At 19.2% G+C, this 17022-nt stretch overlaps 2 protein-coding genes across 2 annotated transcripts; both read right to left on the bottom strand.

Moving 5' to 3' along the window:
• Positions 1 to 15287: 15287 nt before the first annotated feature.
• INS49_008625 (uncharacterized protein) lies at positions 15288 to 15608 on the bottom strand (the record flags this gene model as incomplete). Its single annotated transcript, XM_043169364.1, has 1 exon — positions 15288 to 15608. The coding sequence occupies one exon, from the start codon at positions 15606 to 15608 to the stop codon at positions 15288 to 15290; it is 321 nt and encodes a 106-aa protein (XP_043027044.1).
• A 401-nt stretch (positions 15609 to 16009) lies between these two features.
• Positions 16010 to 16534, bottom strand: INS49_008626 (uncharacterized protein; the record flags this gene model as incomplete). Its single annotated transcript, XM_043169365.1, has 2 exons — positions 16010 to 16364; positions 16425 to 16534. The coding sequence occupies 2 exons, from the start codon at positions 16532 to 16534 to the stop codon at positions 16010 to 16012; spliced, it is 465 nt and encodes a 154-aa protein (XP_043027045.1).
• Between the last annotated feature and the right edge of the window lie 488 nt (positions 16535 to 17022).

The following is a 17022-nucleotide window of genomic DNA, read 5'->3' on the forward strand; positions in this document are numbered from 1 at the left end:
CTTAATATAAAACTATTCTATAATAAGTAATAATTCTCCATCTTATTAAAAATTGCTATTATTTAATAATTAAGTATATAAATAAGTATAATAATAAATTTATAATCCTTTATTAATTTATATTATTAATATTTCTTAAGTAAGGTATAATTATAATATAAAGATTCTTTAAATAAGAATACAATATTTTAAAAATTAAAAAGCTGCTAAATTATAAGGGTTATAATATATTAAATTCTTAATTCTTTATATTTATAAAGCATTCCTTTTATATTAAAGAAATTAAGGGTAAGAAAGGCTTAATATTATTTTATTAAATTTATTAATTTAATTAATTTTCTTAACTTAAGATAAAAATTAATACTTAAAAAATATTCTTATATTATCTTTATAAGCTTATTATTAAATGCTATTTATTTTATATTAAAAAATAATAGCTAATTAAGGGTTTAAAATTATTAAATATTATTTAAGCAAACCTTATTTATAATAATTCTTATTTTAAAAAGATCTTTAAAAAAGTTAGCACTTACTTCTTAAATAAAGTTTTATTAGTTTTAAATATTTATAATATTTAAAAATTGCAATACTTTGCTAAGCAAGTCTTTAAAGTTATTAAAATAAGGAAGTTTTAAAATTATTAGCATTAAATTATTCTTTCTTAAATTAATAAGCTTAATTATTAAAATTAAGGCATTAAGGTTCTAAGGTATTTTATAGCGTAAAGGTAATTAAAATTGCTTTTTTACCTTGCCTTTTTAATTAAAAGATATTTTAGCTTTTAATTATAAGGAAAGAAAGTAAAGAAAATAAGTAATAAAATAAAAAATAAGTAATAAAAGTTAAGTAATAAAAAAAGAAAATATAGTAATAAAAAGAGCCTTATACCTTTAAAAATTATTATATAAATAATTAAGATAAAAAAGATTAAAAATAAAAAAGAAATATAATTAACGTTTAGCTATAGCTTAAAGTAGCTTTTATAAATAATTATTACTTATTCTTAAATAAAAATTAAATAAAGGAAAGATTAATATATTAAAAACACATTATTATTAAAATAACTAAGTAATAGCCAACCTTTAACCTTTAATTAATAATAATATAAAGGTAAGAAAAAAAAGAAAAAGAAAAAGAAAGGAAAAAGGCTTAGCTATAAATAAATAGGTATAGCAATATATATAAGCTAAAGTAGTAAAAGCTAATAACTTACTTCCCTTAAGTTAAATAATTATATTAATTAAAAAAAAAAAGCGATAAGAAAGCTTATAAGTTATTATTAAAAGCCATTAATTTATTATTTTATTAACGATTAAAATAAAAAAAGTATATAATTTCCTATTTTTTTTAAATAACAGTTAATTATAAAGTACTCCCTTTTTAATTTATAAATTTATTAAGTATAAATTAAAATAGGCTACCTAATTAAAATTCCTTTATAATAAAAAGATAAATAATTTTTTTATAAGCAAGAAATTAAAAATAAGTAATTTCTTTTAAGTAATAAACTAACCTTAATTAAAAGCAAGGTAATAAATTACTTTTTTTAATAATAAAGTAGCTTATTATTAATATTGCCTATTTCCTTTTATTATAGCAACTTTATATATATAAATTTCCTTTCCTTTCTTAAGTTTTCTTTTTTCTTTTTTTTCTTCCTAATATCCTTTTAACTTTAATTAGCCTTTAAGTTAAGCTAAAATTAAAGCAAAATATTATAATCCTTTTATCCTTAAATATCTTTTTATAATAGTATTTTTATTATTAAACCCTTTTTAATTAAAATTAAAAAATTTAATGCAAAAGGATTTCCCTTTTCCTTTTTAAGCTATTTATTATAATTTATAAGCTAAGTAAATTTTAATTAAGGGCATTTATATTTTTTTTAAGTTAAAAGACATCCTTAATAAAGATTAATTCATTAAAACTATCTTTTATAATGCTTTTATAAAAAGCATTTATATATATAAAATTATTAATATTAAATAAAATTAATACCTTGCTTAATAACTTACCAATCTTACCTTTAAAAAGGCAATTAAGGAACTATTTAATAAGTTTCTTAATAAATTATAAAAAAAATAGTTTTTAAATAATATTAAGAATTTAATTAAAAGCTATATAAATATTATTATTATTATTAAGAAAAATAATAAGGCTTTTTATAAAAAGTATATAATAATAATATATAATTACTTTAATTATTATTATTAAGTAACTTTACTTATAGTCTTTTATAATTATTAAAACGCTTCCCCTTATAAATATTACTTAAAATATATAAGCTGCAACTTTTTCTTAATTATAAATAGGAATATCCTTATTATAATCCTTTTTTTTAATTACTGCTTTTTATATAGTTTTTATAATAATGCTTGCATTAATTATATTTATTATATTAAGAAATTTAATTATATTTTTAATAAATATAGTAATATAAAAAAAGTATAAAAGGTAATAATAGTTAAATAAGTAAAGTTTAAGAATATGCCTAGCTTTATAATTATTATTAATAAAATAATATAGCTTAAAGGAATAATTAGCTTTAATATTATTTAAAATAAAAAGGCTAATATTATTTAAGGCTAATAACTATAACTTTATAATGCAAAATTCTTATTATGCTAATTATGAAAATAAGCTTTTAATAAAGTATAAATAATAATTAAGATAAAAGGAAAAAGGGAAAAGTAAATTAGGTTATTAAAAAGGAAAAGAAAGTTTTTAATTTTAATAAGAAAATAATAAATAAATATATAATATATTTTATAATATATTTTTTAAAAATATAATATTTCTTATTTAAACTTAAGGCTAAATTTAATTAAGTAAATAAATATATATAAAAAGAAATTCCATATTATAATAAATGTATATATATGCATATGCAAGAAAAGATAAACCCCCCTTAAATAAATACTTAAGCTAAGATTTAAAAGTATTGCTAAGCTAGTTATATTAAGAATGTTAAGGGTTGTTTAATTAAAGCAAAGGAATATTAATAAATTATAAAGGCTTATTTCTTAAGTTTCTTTGCTTTATATATAAGCATATTATAAATTTAGCATTTTAAATATTAAAGTTTAAAGAATTTAATAAATTTAAGTTTATAAATAATTAATATGCTTAGGTAGTAAATAAAGATATATTTAATTAATTTTAATAGTAATTAAAGTTAAGATTATTTAAGATAAGATTAAATAAACTAAAATTTATTAAAATATTTAAAAAGGGGTTATTATTATTTATAATACTTATAAGGTTGGTTTCTTAAAGTAAATAAGGTTTAAGTTCCTAAATTTTAAAATAATTAATAAATCTTTTTAATTATTTTAATAAAAATATATTTAAAAGGTAAATATTATTAAGTATTTAAAATTTATAAATATTATTATAATAAATTTTATAAATAATAAAAGGATTAAATTAATAATAAATTAGTTTTTAAAATAAAGAATAATTAGCTTTTTTTTGCTTATTAATAAGCAAAACTAAGTTATCCTTTTTTAAGAAAATAAGTTAAAAAAAACTATAATATATATATTTCATTGCATAGCTTTCCTCTTATAATTAAAAATTAATTTAATTGCTATCTTTATATCTTATAAGAGATTAAGGAGTAATTAAAGCTGGGAATTAAAAGTATTTTAAGGAAATATATTTAAAGTTTAGGTTTGAATATGCTATATAGGAATAGTAATCTTAATTAAAATAATTAATTTAAAGCTATAAAAAAGATAAAAAAAACTTTTTTTATAAAATTTTTTAAGAAAAGTTTAATTAATAAAGAAAGCATAAGGTAAGATTTATACCTAGCCTTTAATCCCTTTATTAAGCATCTTTCTAATAATAATTATAATAATAAAGTATTTATATTTAATAATACTATTAATATAAGGGTTATATGCTAAAATTATAATTTTCTTAACTTTAATTATTAAGAGATATTAAGTAAATTAACTTATATTTTCTTATTCCTTATTTATTATTATCTTTATTAAAAGCCTTTATTTAAGTAGAAATTTTTAAATAAAGAACTTTTTAATGCTTTTTAAATTAACTACCTTAAAAGATATAGCTTTAACCTATTTTATTAAGTTATATTATTCTTTAACTAGCTTATTATATTCTTAATTAAAAGGTAAATATTAAACATTAATATAAATTTTAATAAATAGTTAATTTAATATAATTAAAATAATTCCATTATTATAAATTTAAATATCCTATTTATTATAATAAGGATAATTAGTAATGACTTTTTTAATATTAGCATATATTCCTTTTTAATAATACATGGCTTAAATTTAAAAATAAATAGCGTCCTTTTTATAATACTTAAAAGAAGCATAGTAGTTTTTAATAATTTCCTATTTTTAATTAGGGTTATTTATAATTCACTATTATAGTAAATTCTTTTTAAGTTATTTTTAAAGAGTTTCTTTATAAATAAAGAAATAATAAGCCTTTTTATAAAAGAATAATTATTATTATAATATTAAGTTTTTAAGATAGGTTTTATAGTAAAGATATTAAGTAATCTTAAGTAATTCTTTTAATTAAAAATAATTATTAAGCAATAATAATTCTTAATTAAATAATTAGGGTTAAAATAATTAATTAAGAGCAGCATTATATTAATTTTTAATATCTTCTTTAAATTTATAATTTACCTTATTTAATAACCTTAATAGCTTTTTAAAAAGTATATTTATAATAATATTCTTAAAACCTTTAATATAATAAATAGTGAAATTATATATCTTAATTATAGCTAGCTATCTTATAATATAGGTACTTAATATATTTAAGGCAAATCCCTTTAATTATTAAATTAAAATATTTAAATTTATCTTTAAAATAAAGTAAACGTTATAAATATAAAAGTATAAGCGCTTAATTATATATAAAATAGCTTTATATTCTTATTTTATTGCATTATATAGCTTTTTAGCCCTTATTTAAATACCATTCTTATATTAAACTAAGTATTGCAATTTATTTTTAATTTATATAAGGCATGCATTTTATCCCTTAAAACTTATATTTATTATAAGAATAATTTTATTATTAAAATAATTAATATTAATTAAGTATAGCTTTAAAGTAATTATAGCTTTAAGAGCATTTATAACTTTTTAATAATTTAAAATTTATTAATAAGGCATACTTTTTTTTAAAAGGTTAAATAATAGCTTAATAATAATCTTATAAAAAGGTATTTATATTTTATAAAAATTTAATAAGCTTAAAAAGGATTTAAGCTTAATTATATTTTTATAAGTATTTTACTTATTAATTTTAATAATCTTCTTATTTAATAAAAATTAACTAAATATTTTATAAATATAGTTAATAATATTAGCTTATTATTTATATTATTTTAATTTAATAATATTAATTACTTCTTTAGCTAGCTTAAAATTATAAAGAATATTATTAAGATTCTTAATATACTTAGCTATATATTTTTAAATCCTTAATAAGGTAAGTATTTCTTTATTTTTATAATTTATCTTTAAACCCTTAATTATAATATTATTAAGAAAGAGTTTATATATTATAAAAATTAAGTTATAAAAGATTTAAATTATATATTATATAAATTAAGTAATGGAATTTATAGCTTTTATAAGTAAGCTATATTGCTAAAATAATTTAATTAAAGTAAAAAATATTATAATATCTTAGCTTTTCTTATTTAATTTAATTTAATTATATTTTAAGAAAAAGTTAAAAAGAAATAATATTTTATATATTATAAATTCCTTAGTAAACTTATTTATTAATAGTAAAATAAAGGCATCTTTAATTATAACTTTATTAACTTTTAAGATATTATTAATAAATTAATAATTAAAGTCTTTCTTTTTTATAAAAAATTATTAATTCCTATAAGTAGCATAAAATTCCTTAATAACTTTATTAGCTTATTAATTCCTAAGCATTTTAATAGCTATTTCCCTTAAGGCTTTTAAAAGCTAAATTATCTTTACTTAATATGCTTTATAAAGAATTATTTAAATAAATTATAATAGCGCTATATTAATATTAATTTAAGTAATATAAAACTAATTTTATACTAAAGATTTTTCTTAATTAAAAAGTAAATAAGTAAATATTTCTTTTTCTTACTTTAAAAAAAAGTTATAATTTTTTTATAAAAAAATATTTAATTAATTAAGCATTAATCTTAATCCTTTATTAATTAAAGAAAACTTTAGCTAAATCTAGGTATTATATTTACTTTTATAATTCTTATTTATAGCTAGTTTTACTCTTTCTTTATAAGCAAGTTTTTAATTAACTATACTCTTAGGAATAATATTATTAAAAGAATAATTATTTATAAGATAAACTTTAATGCTTATTTACTTATAAAGAGTTTTAATTAAAAGTTAAATAGTTTTATTAATTAATTTAATAATAATTAAAGTAAAAGGAATCTTATTAATTTATTTTTTAATATATATAGCTTTTTTTTATAAATAAGCATTATAAATATAAGTTAATATTTATTAACCTTTTTTTTTTAACTTAATAAATTTTTTAAAAATTTAGCTAAAAGTTTTTTTATAAATATAAAAACTAAACTTCTTATATTTTTATTTAAAAAAATACTTAAAACCTTTTTATTTTCTTTTATTTTAATATTAAAATAAATTAATATAATTAATATATTAATTAATATTAAGCTTTAATTAAGGCTTAAAGAAAGTAAAGAAATGCTTTTAAAAGCTAATAGGTATTTTTAAGGAACCTAAGCTTTCTTAAGTAAAGCTATTTTAAAGGGCTTTTAATTTTTTTATTTTAAATTATATATTACTTTAATATTATTAAGAGTAAAATAGGTATAAAGATATTTCCTTAATTATTTAAATATTAAGTTTATATTTAAGAAAAAGGGCATTTTTAAAAGAATATAATATAAGGTATTAAGGGCTTTATTATTAATAATAAAAAACATAGCTTTAATTTTATTTAAATTAATGCAAACTTACTTTTTTATAATATTAATTAAAGATAAGGAATCTTTATTATATATTATTAAGTTTATATTATTAAGCAAAGTATATAAAAGTTTATTATATTTATAATATAATAAGGGTAAGAAATTTATTTTAATTTTAATATTTAAAAAACTAAGTTATGGAAAGTAATTATTTACTTTTATATAAATTATTAAATAAGCTAAATTAAAATATTTTTAATTAATTATATTTATAATAAATATAGTAATAAAGTTAATTTAATATTAAATAATTTATAATAAATTAATTAAAGTATTAGCCTTAATATTATCTTTTAAAAAAATAATTATATTAACTTTAAGAAATAAGTTTTTAATATAATTCTTAAAATGTATTAACTTAAAAGGTACTTTTAATAAAATATATATTTTAAATTATATTATTAATAAGTACTTAATTAAAATTAAATTAATATTATTAAGCATTAAGATATTTATAGCATTTATTTTAATAATTATAGTTAAAATTACTTAAGTTGCTTTTTCTTTAAGTAATAAGGGTTATTAAATATACTTTTTTAATTTTAAGTTTATTATACTTATTAAGCTTACTTTTATTATAAAAAACTTAATATTTTCTTTTTAAATTTAATTTTAATTAATAAATAAGTTTTTTTTTTTTCTTACTTTCTTTTTATTTCTTAATTATAACTTATTATTAATAATTTAAGATTAATTATTTTTTGTTTTTTTAAAATCTTTAAATTAAGCTTAATTAGCCTTTATAATTCTTATAACTTTATCTTAATCTTTAATATCTTTAGTTATATATTTTTTCTTAATTATAGCAATATTTATTTAAAAAAGCTTATTATTACTTATAATTATAAGCTTTTCTTTAATATAAATTATATAATTTATAAAATTTATAAGTATTAAAATTAAATTAACTTTCTTTTAATTATTAAGCTTTTAAATTACTTTTAAGGTTTTTAATAAGGCTTTTTCTTTAAATAAAGGATCTGCTTTAATAAGCTTGTAATATTTAACTATATAAGGTAAATTAAATCTTTCTTTCTTAAATAAAAACTTTAACTAACTATAAATATATCTTTTTAAATTATAGTTACTTTAATTATAATATAATTAAATATAAGTAAGGTTTAAATACTTTAAAAAGTTAATTTAAGTATCTTTAGGTAAGCTAAGAAATATTAATAACCCCTTTAGCTTAAAAGCTATTAATAAGCTATTTAAGGAAAGTTACCTAAGCTTATTGCATTAATATATATTATAATCTTAAGAAGTATAGCTATAATAAACTTTAGGTAACTTATTTTTTTTTAAAAAAAGCGTTAAAATTATAGCTTATGCCTTATTATTATTAAGATTATTTTAATTAAATCTTATTAAAGGTTGCTAAATAAAATTTATAGCCCTTAATTTAATTATTTTAAAATTACTTCGCTATTTATTATAAAAAAAAGCTTTAATATTTTATTAAAATAACTTAAATTTATCTTTAAACTTAATTAAATTAAGTTTTAACTTTATAAACCTTTTAATAAATTTATTTATATTTTATAAATCTTAACTATATCTTTTAATAATATTAATATAATTAAATTTAAATAAAAATTATTAAGCTTATAAGTTTTTATTTTAAAGATAATTTAAAGAATTAAAATTATTTTAACTTTCTTAAAAGAAATTTAGCCTTTTTAAATTAAGTAAATTTTAATTAAAATTATTCTATATAAATAAATATTTATTTTGCTTAAAATACTTAAGTTTTTAGTTAATAACTTTTAATAAGGCATACTTAAAGTTTAGCTAAAAAATATTCCTTATTAACTTATAAGTAATTCCTTTTTTTGCTAGCTACTTTTTTAAATATAATAAAAGCACTTTATAAAAGGGCTAAGTTATAATAAGAAAGATATTATTTATATTATTAAGTTTTTAATTATATTTTATAATCTTCTCTTTTTATGTTTTTAAGTTATTATAAGGGTTATTATAAATAATATCTTTAATAATTATAATTAAGTTTGCATAGCAAATTTAATTATTAAACTTATAAAAAATAAAAAGTTTTTCCTTTTAATCTTTTTAAATAAATTATTTAGTAATAATACTTTTAATTATTCTTATTAAGTTTAAAGTAATATAGCATTGCTTAAGTAATTTTAAGATTTAATTATTTAAATAAGAAAATTAATAAGTAATAATCTTAAGGCTATTTAAAACCTTAATAATATTAATTTTATTAAACTTTAAGATATTTAAATTATAAATTATAAATAAAGCTATTTATAGTAAAATTATTGCATTAATAAAAAGTAAAACTTTTAAAATATTGCTTTAAATCCCTAACTTATTATTAGCAATGGATTATAGGGTTTAATTAAAGCAAGGCTAATGCTTTAATTAATAATAAGCAGAATTAAATTTCCCTTTTTCCTTAATAAGTTTCTTAGGATTCCTTTCTTAATATTAAATAAAAAAGAATAAATAATTTTTAAGGTTTAAAGGTACTCTTAAAGTAAAAGTAAATTTAAAAGAACTTTAAGCTTAAGAATGCAGCATATATATTATAATAATTCCTATTAAAATAATAGTAAAATAAAAAAACTTAAAAGCAATAATATCTTTAATTAAAGTAATTGCTTTTAAGGAATTTATTTTTAATATTATTATAAAATATTTAAATTAAAGTTTAAAAGATAAAAGTATTAATAAATATAATAAATAAAATAAACTTAATAAAAGGATATTTTATTAAGAAATAAGAATTATAAGGTTATAATAAAGAAAGCTTTTAAATTTATATTTAATGCCTTGCTTATTAATACTATATTAAATCCTTAGTAAATTAAATTTAAGTTTAATTAAAGCCTAAGCAAAATTATACTTTAAGTTTAAGTCTTTTATATAATTTAATTAATATAAAAATATATAATATAATGCTATTTATTAAACTTATAAGCAAGCAAAGTAAGCGCCTTAATTCTGCATTATAGCCCCCTTTACTTTAAACTTAAGGTTGCAATAATAATAATAAATATTAATTAAAAGTTTAAAGCATTTTTAATTAATATTAAATAATATTTATAAAGTTTAAATTTATTATTTTAGTTTTAAGTTTATATTATTATTATATTTTAAGTATAATCTTTAATAAGAAACTTAAAATAAGTTTAAAGCTTAATAATATATTAATATAAAACTAAGATAATATTTTATTTAAATATTAAAAGCATAAAAAGTACTTTAAAACTTAAAAATAATCCTAAGGTACTTATAATATTATTATAAATTTAATTATATCTAACTTTTCTTATAATAAGTTAAAGATAAATATAAGCTTTAATTAAAGCTTTAAGCTAAAATATAAAATAATTTAATAATATTTAATATAAAAATAAAAAGAAATAAAATTAATAAATAACTAACTTATAACTAACTTCCTATTTTTCTTATTATTAATTAAAGATGCATAAAACCAAAATTATGCCTAGGCTAAATTATTAATAAAAATAAGCTACTTAAATAATAAGGAATAAATTCTGCTAAACCCTCTTAAGGATAACTTAAGAAGGAGCTTTAACGTAATAAAAAGGGAAGATAAGAATAAAAGGGAACCAAAGAAAGGAAAAAAATAAATATTTTAAAAATTCTTAAAAATAAGAAAAGCTTAATTAAAGCATTAAATATATAAGAAAAGAAAAGAGTTAATTTCTTAAAAGAATATTTAAAATAAGCATAAAAGCTAGCTTTTTATAGCTAGCCGGAATTTAGCGCAATACCATTTCTTACGTAATCCCCTGCACCCGCCAATAATAATATAGGTCTTAAGGCGGCAAACTATAGAAAAAGTCTTTAAATAATTTATGCTTAATTTTTAATTATATCCTTAAATAACCCATTTAAATTTAAATTTAATATTATTCTCGTTATTTACTACTTAACTAAGCTTTATAATAACTGGGTTATTTATAAATTTCTTTTTATATACCCATTTCCCCCTTAAAGCTATATAGCCGGGTGGTAAATCCATTATTATATAAGTATTTTATTCTTATAAACTATATATTTTATTTAGCATAAATTTAACCTATAAGGGTTTTTCTGGGTTATTTAATACTTCTTTTAAAGAAGAAGGTTTATTAATATTAGCTGCAATTAAGTAGTATTTTAATATATTTTCTTGGGAATTTAACATAAATATTTGGTTATTTAATAGTATGTCTTGTATAGTATATATATAGTCTTTTAAATTGCCTTGAACTATTATTTCATTTAAAATAGGAGGAGAATTTACTTCCCTATTTTCTTTCCTTTATTCTTGCAATTCTGGAATATATATATATATATATTATTATTATTATTATTATTATTATTATTATTATTATTATTATTATTATTATTATTATTATTATTTATTATTATTATTATTATTATTTATATTATTATTATTATTATTATTATTATTATTATTATTATTATTATTATTATTATTATTATTATTATTATTATTATTATTATTATTATTATTATTATTATTATTATTATTATTATTATTATTATTATTATTATTATTATTATTATTATTATTATTTATTATTATTATTTATTATTATTATTATTATTATTATTATTATTATTTATTATTATTATTATTATTATTATTATTATTATTATTATTATTATATTATTATATTATTATTATTATTATTATTATTATTATTATTATTATTATTATTATTATTTATTATTATTATTATTATTATTATTATTATTATTATTATTATTATTATTATTAATATTATTATTATATTATTATTATTATTATTATTATTATTATTATTATTATTATTATTAATATTATTATTATTATTTATATATTATTCTTTTAATATTTAAACATCCCGAACTAATATAGGCTTTTTATTATTTTTATATCCCATATTTAATATATACTTAATTCTGGGATTATATTTAATAATATGCCCTTTTTATTTCTGGGTTTTAATTTAGTTTTATAATTATTATTCTGAAAATATATAATAAATCCCCATATTTTTAAGTTATTTATATAAGGCTTCTTTTTATTAATTACCTTATAAGGGCATTTATACCCTAGGTTTTTATAGGGTGTAATATTATATAAATATACAGCATATTTTATTACTTCTCCCTATAAATATATAGGTAAATTTGCCGTATATAAAAGGCTTCTTACTTTATTTATTATAATTAAATTTAGTCTTTCTATTAAGCCATTTAGTTCTTTTATATATAAGGGCGTCGTATGGTAATTTATAAAGTATTTATTTAATAAGATTTTAAATCTTTTATTTATATATTTGCCTTTATTATTAGTAAAGAATTCTTTTATTCTTTTATTATATTTATTTTCTGCCTTATTTTTATAATCTTTAAAAGCTTTTAATGCATCGTCTTTATTTTTAAGCAAAGAAACTTTTAAATATTAAGTTCTTTTATTAAGGAATAATATATAATATTTATATTTATTATATATAGGTTTTAAGGGACCGCCTATATCACTATATACTCTTTTAAGTATATTATATACTTAGTTATGTAGGCTAGTTTTATTTATTTTAGTTATATATTTAGCTTTTAAGTATATTTTATAATTACTTATATATTTTTAAATAGGTTTATTTATTAATATATTTATTTTATATTTTTAAAGAAATATTTCTAAAGCTTGGATATTTATATGGCTTAGTTTATAATGCTATTTATATATTTCTTTTTTATTTTTATTATTTATATTTAAATTTTATTAAGTTATATATATTTTTTAAGAGGTATATTTAAGCTTGTTTATTTGTTTTATTATATTAATTTTTATAAAGTATAAGCCGTTTTTTTAATATCCTTAAGTTATTAGTTTATTTATTTCTTAAGAGTATAATTTAATAATATTTCCTTTTAATTTTAGTTTAATTTTATTACTTATATATTTATAACTAAGTATATTTAAACTTAAAGAAGGTATATAATATATATTAAAGAATTTCTTTATAGTATTTATTTTTAGAAATTTAATTATTAAGTTCCTTATTTTATTTATAAATATAATATTTATATTACCTTATTTTATAGTTTTATTAATTATATATATAATGTTAAAAAGGCGTATATTTTTAAAACTTATTATATTTATAGCAATATTTATAGCTATTTTTATGAAATTTATATATTATTAATTTCTTATAAATTTATTATTATTAGTTATTATTATTATTATATATATATATAAAGTATATAAGGGGTTATTTACCTTAATTTCCATTAAGTTATTAAAAGAAAGTTATAAGAGATTTAATAAATTCTTATTATATTTAGTATTTTCTATTGAATTATTTATAGCCGTATGGGCTATAGGTTTTTCTTAAGCGCCTTTTAAAGCCATGGGAGACTTTATGCTAGCTAATAAAGCTAGGAATTGCTTTTGCATTTTTTCCCGTTTTTCTTAGCTTATATTCTTTTTTAAAAAAGTAGTTTTTTCCTTTTTTTTTCTTTATTTATTTATTTTTTAGCTAATAAATGCCTTATTTAAATAAAGGAAATAGCAATTCTTTTAAGTATGGCCCTTTATTTTGCAATTAAGGCATATAATAATCTTTTTTTTATTTTTTTTATTCTTTATATATAAGGCTTTTATAAATAATTTAAAGAATTTACTTTTGCTTTTATTTAATAAGCTAAAGAAGAGAAATTTAATTATATAAGTATTTAAATCTTTTTTAAAACTTTAAGTTATATTTTAAATAAAGTTAATATATTTATTATTTAAGCTATAAAGAATTTAGCTAATTATAACTTATTTAAAAAGAATTATATTATTAGCCTTTAAATTCTTTAAAAAAAGCTTTAATTTATTAATATATTCTTTTATAATCTTAAAATTATTAAAATTAATATTAAAGAATTCTTTATAAAGTAAATATTAGCTTATAAATTTAAAGGGTTTATAATAAAATTTAAGTATATTTTATGTTTTTTAAGCATTATTTATATCTTTTATAAATATAATAAGCCCCTATTTATATATAAGTTTAATATTAATAAAGGCTTTTTTATTTTAAGTTAAAAATAAGCCTTAAAAAGATTCTTAAGATTATTTTTAATAATATTTTCTTTTTTAAGCTAAGCTTAAATTTTAATGCTTTAATATATATAGTTTTTTATTTTATTAAGAAATAAAATATTATACTTATTAAGAAATATTATTTTAAGGTAAATAAGTAAAATATTTATTAAGATAATTAAAATAATAAAAAGAAAAATATAATAAATTTTAAATAAATTTAATAAGTTAAGAAATAAAAATATAAATATTAAAGTAATATAATTATAAAGAAAAGAAGAAGGGCTTTTAAATAATATATTTTTAAGATATTATAAATTAAAGATAGCTAAAATATAATTAAGTATTTTTAAGGGAGTTAAAAATTATTATAAATTTATTAAAATTTACGTTTTTAATATTAATTTAGTGTAGTTTTTAAAATCTAAAAAAATGCTCTTATTATTCTTAATAAGGGCTCTTAAATAATATATAAATTATATAAATAAATTAAGTATTAATAAAGAAATAATTAAGTATTTAAGTAAAAGAAGTGTAGTTTTTATATATGGGCTTTGGGTTAGGAGATAAGGTTAATTTATAATATTAAATAGGGCGATTTAATTAGTTAAGGGCTTATTAATTAGCTTAATTAAGTAATTAATTAAAAGGTATATTTTTAAGTATAAAGCTTATTTTATTTAAAAGGTTTAAGAAGTAATGGCAATTAGGGGTATTACGTAATATACGTTTTTTATATTAAATTAATGTTGCCGTTTTGGGTTAGCTTCGGAGCTTATAATCTCTGAAATAATAGCGTTAAATGCTTAGTTTATTAAGCTAGCTAATATTTATTTTATAGGAGGGAAGGCCCTTATTTATAGTTATTATCCTCCATACAGTGGCAAACGTATGGGGAAAAGGATATCCCGTATTAATAATAGCCTAGATATCTAGAATATTCCAACAGACTGAAGCTTTTCCGTCGAAGCTATACACTTATTAACAGGGAGTCTCCACCGGGTTCCCTTGATTCTCACTGAAAATACAGTCTTGAGTACCAAATGTGGTCATGCGGATTCGATGTCAGGTGTCAGCAGCGTGTAAGGTATGCTAGTAGGGATTTTCCGCCTCATCTGTAGCGAAATCAAACAAAGCAGATCGCCACTCCTATCTCGTGGTTGATGCTCCAACTGAATGCCCACATGTCAACTACAACTGTGGCGTGTCAGCGAAGCAGCCTGGAATGCCAGCTGGGATTCGTCCACCGGCGGCTCCACCCATCGAATCGATTGTCTCTCTAATCTGAGCATCATCCTCAGCCGTGATCTCGGCCTTGAGCGCCCCCAGATTCTGCTCCAGGTACTTCAAGTTCTTGGTGCCTGGGATAGGGAAGAATTCTGGCCCCTGTGCCAGAACCCAAGCCAGAACCACCTGCGCTGGGGTGGCACCTTTCTCAGCCGCGAGATCCTCGAAAATCTTCAGGAGCTCGAGATTCTTGGGGAAGTTCTCCGCATTAAAACGCGGGAGCATCCGACGGGCATCGTGCGCTTCTAAGTCGTCAGGTGATTTGTACCTGACGCGAAACAACCGTCAGTAAGGGTGCATGGGTGTAAACAGCGACGCCGATGGTGGGTTACGGCGAACCTTCCGGTGAGAAATCCACGCCCCAGGGGGCTGAAGGTCACTACGGCGACTCCGAGCTCACGGCAGGTCGCCAGTAGGTGCGTGCCCACTTCGCCTTCTATATCAAGCGTCCAGGGATTGTATTCAATCGGAACAGCTGCGATGGGGCCCATGGCCAAACCGCGACGAAGGGTCTCCGAAGAACATTCGCAGAATCCGACATGCTTTATCTTCCCTTGTCTGTATGATGACGCTAGTTAGAGCAGGATTGAAGGACGGGAATCCAAGTCAGTGAAAAAAATGGGAGCTTACTTCTTCAGATCCAGCAAAGCCTCCATAGTCTTCTCAACTGGAGTCTTTTCATCGAAACGGTGAATATAGAAGAGGTCGATGTAGTCCACGCCGAGCTTCTGGAGGGCTTCTCCGCAGGTCTTGCGGCAGTTCTCGGGGCTCGTGTCTAAATGCATCTCGACCTTGCCATCGTTGATATTCCACGCAATCCCGAACTTGGTGCCGAGAAAGATATCCTGGCGACGCTCAGGATGCTTCGCGAGCCACTTACCGATGAGGACCTCGCTGTCCCCGTATTCTTGGGCGGTATCCCAGAAGGTCGCGCCCATCTCCCAGGCCCGGTCCAAGATCTTGAAGCGCTCCTCATCAGGCCTGTGACATAATTTAATGACCACAAATTCGAGCCATGCAGTCGAAGTTGGTAGCACTCACGGCACCGCACCATACGCGGCACTGAGGCCCATCAGCCCAAAGCCCAGCCTCGGTACCTGCGGCCCATTCTTTCCGAGTTGTCTCTTCGGGAGCTGATATGGAGACGGCATTATTGAAGATGGGTGAATTTGTCTGATAGTCTGGAAGTTGTAGGCACTCAAGCGGTCATCTGATATGCAATTATCCAAGCCTTACCTGCGAAGGTTTTCTGTCCTGTTATAAGTAGGCAACGAATCGGCTTTTACGGCCTGTTTCCTCCCTGTTGCTCGGGACGGAACGAGGCTGCAGGAATCCGTCGTTTTGAGGAAGGGTGATATCCTCCAAGCGCTGTTTCCAATGGCTCACCGAACTGTCTCTGTCTTCATGCACGTGTCTTCCTTGGCTGCGCCTGGCTGTACTCGCAAGTATCCCGGCCACACCCCCATGGGTACCACCATTTTCCAGCAATCGAACTTATAAGCGCGTGAGCAGCCGGAAAGAAAGTCAACTCCGCTCCCAAATATTTCCTGCACGACGTTCGGACTTAGGGAGCCAAAAAAAATTATCACCGATTATTCCACTTGGGATGCTGCGTGTTGGTTGCAACGTGTTGCACGCA

The sequence above is a fragment of the Diaporthe citri genome (genome assembly GCF_014595645.1).
Source record: "Diaporthe citri strain NFHF-8-4 chromosome Unknown scaffold_3, whole genome shotgun sequence".
In the NCBI taxonomy this organism is placed as follows: domain Eukaryota; kingdom Fungi; phylum Ascomycota; class Sordariomycetes; order Diaporthales; family Diaporthaceae; genus Diaporthe; species Diaporthe citri.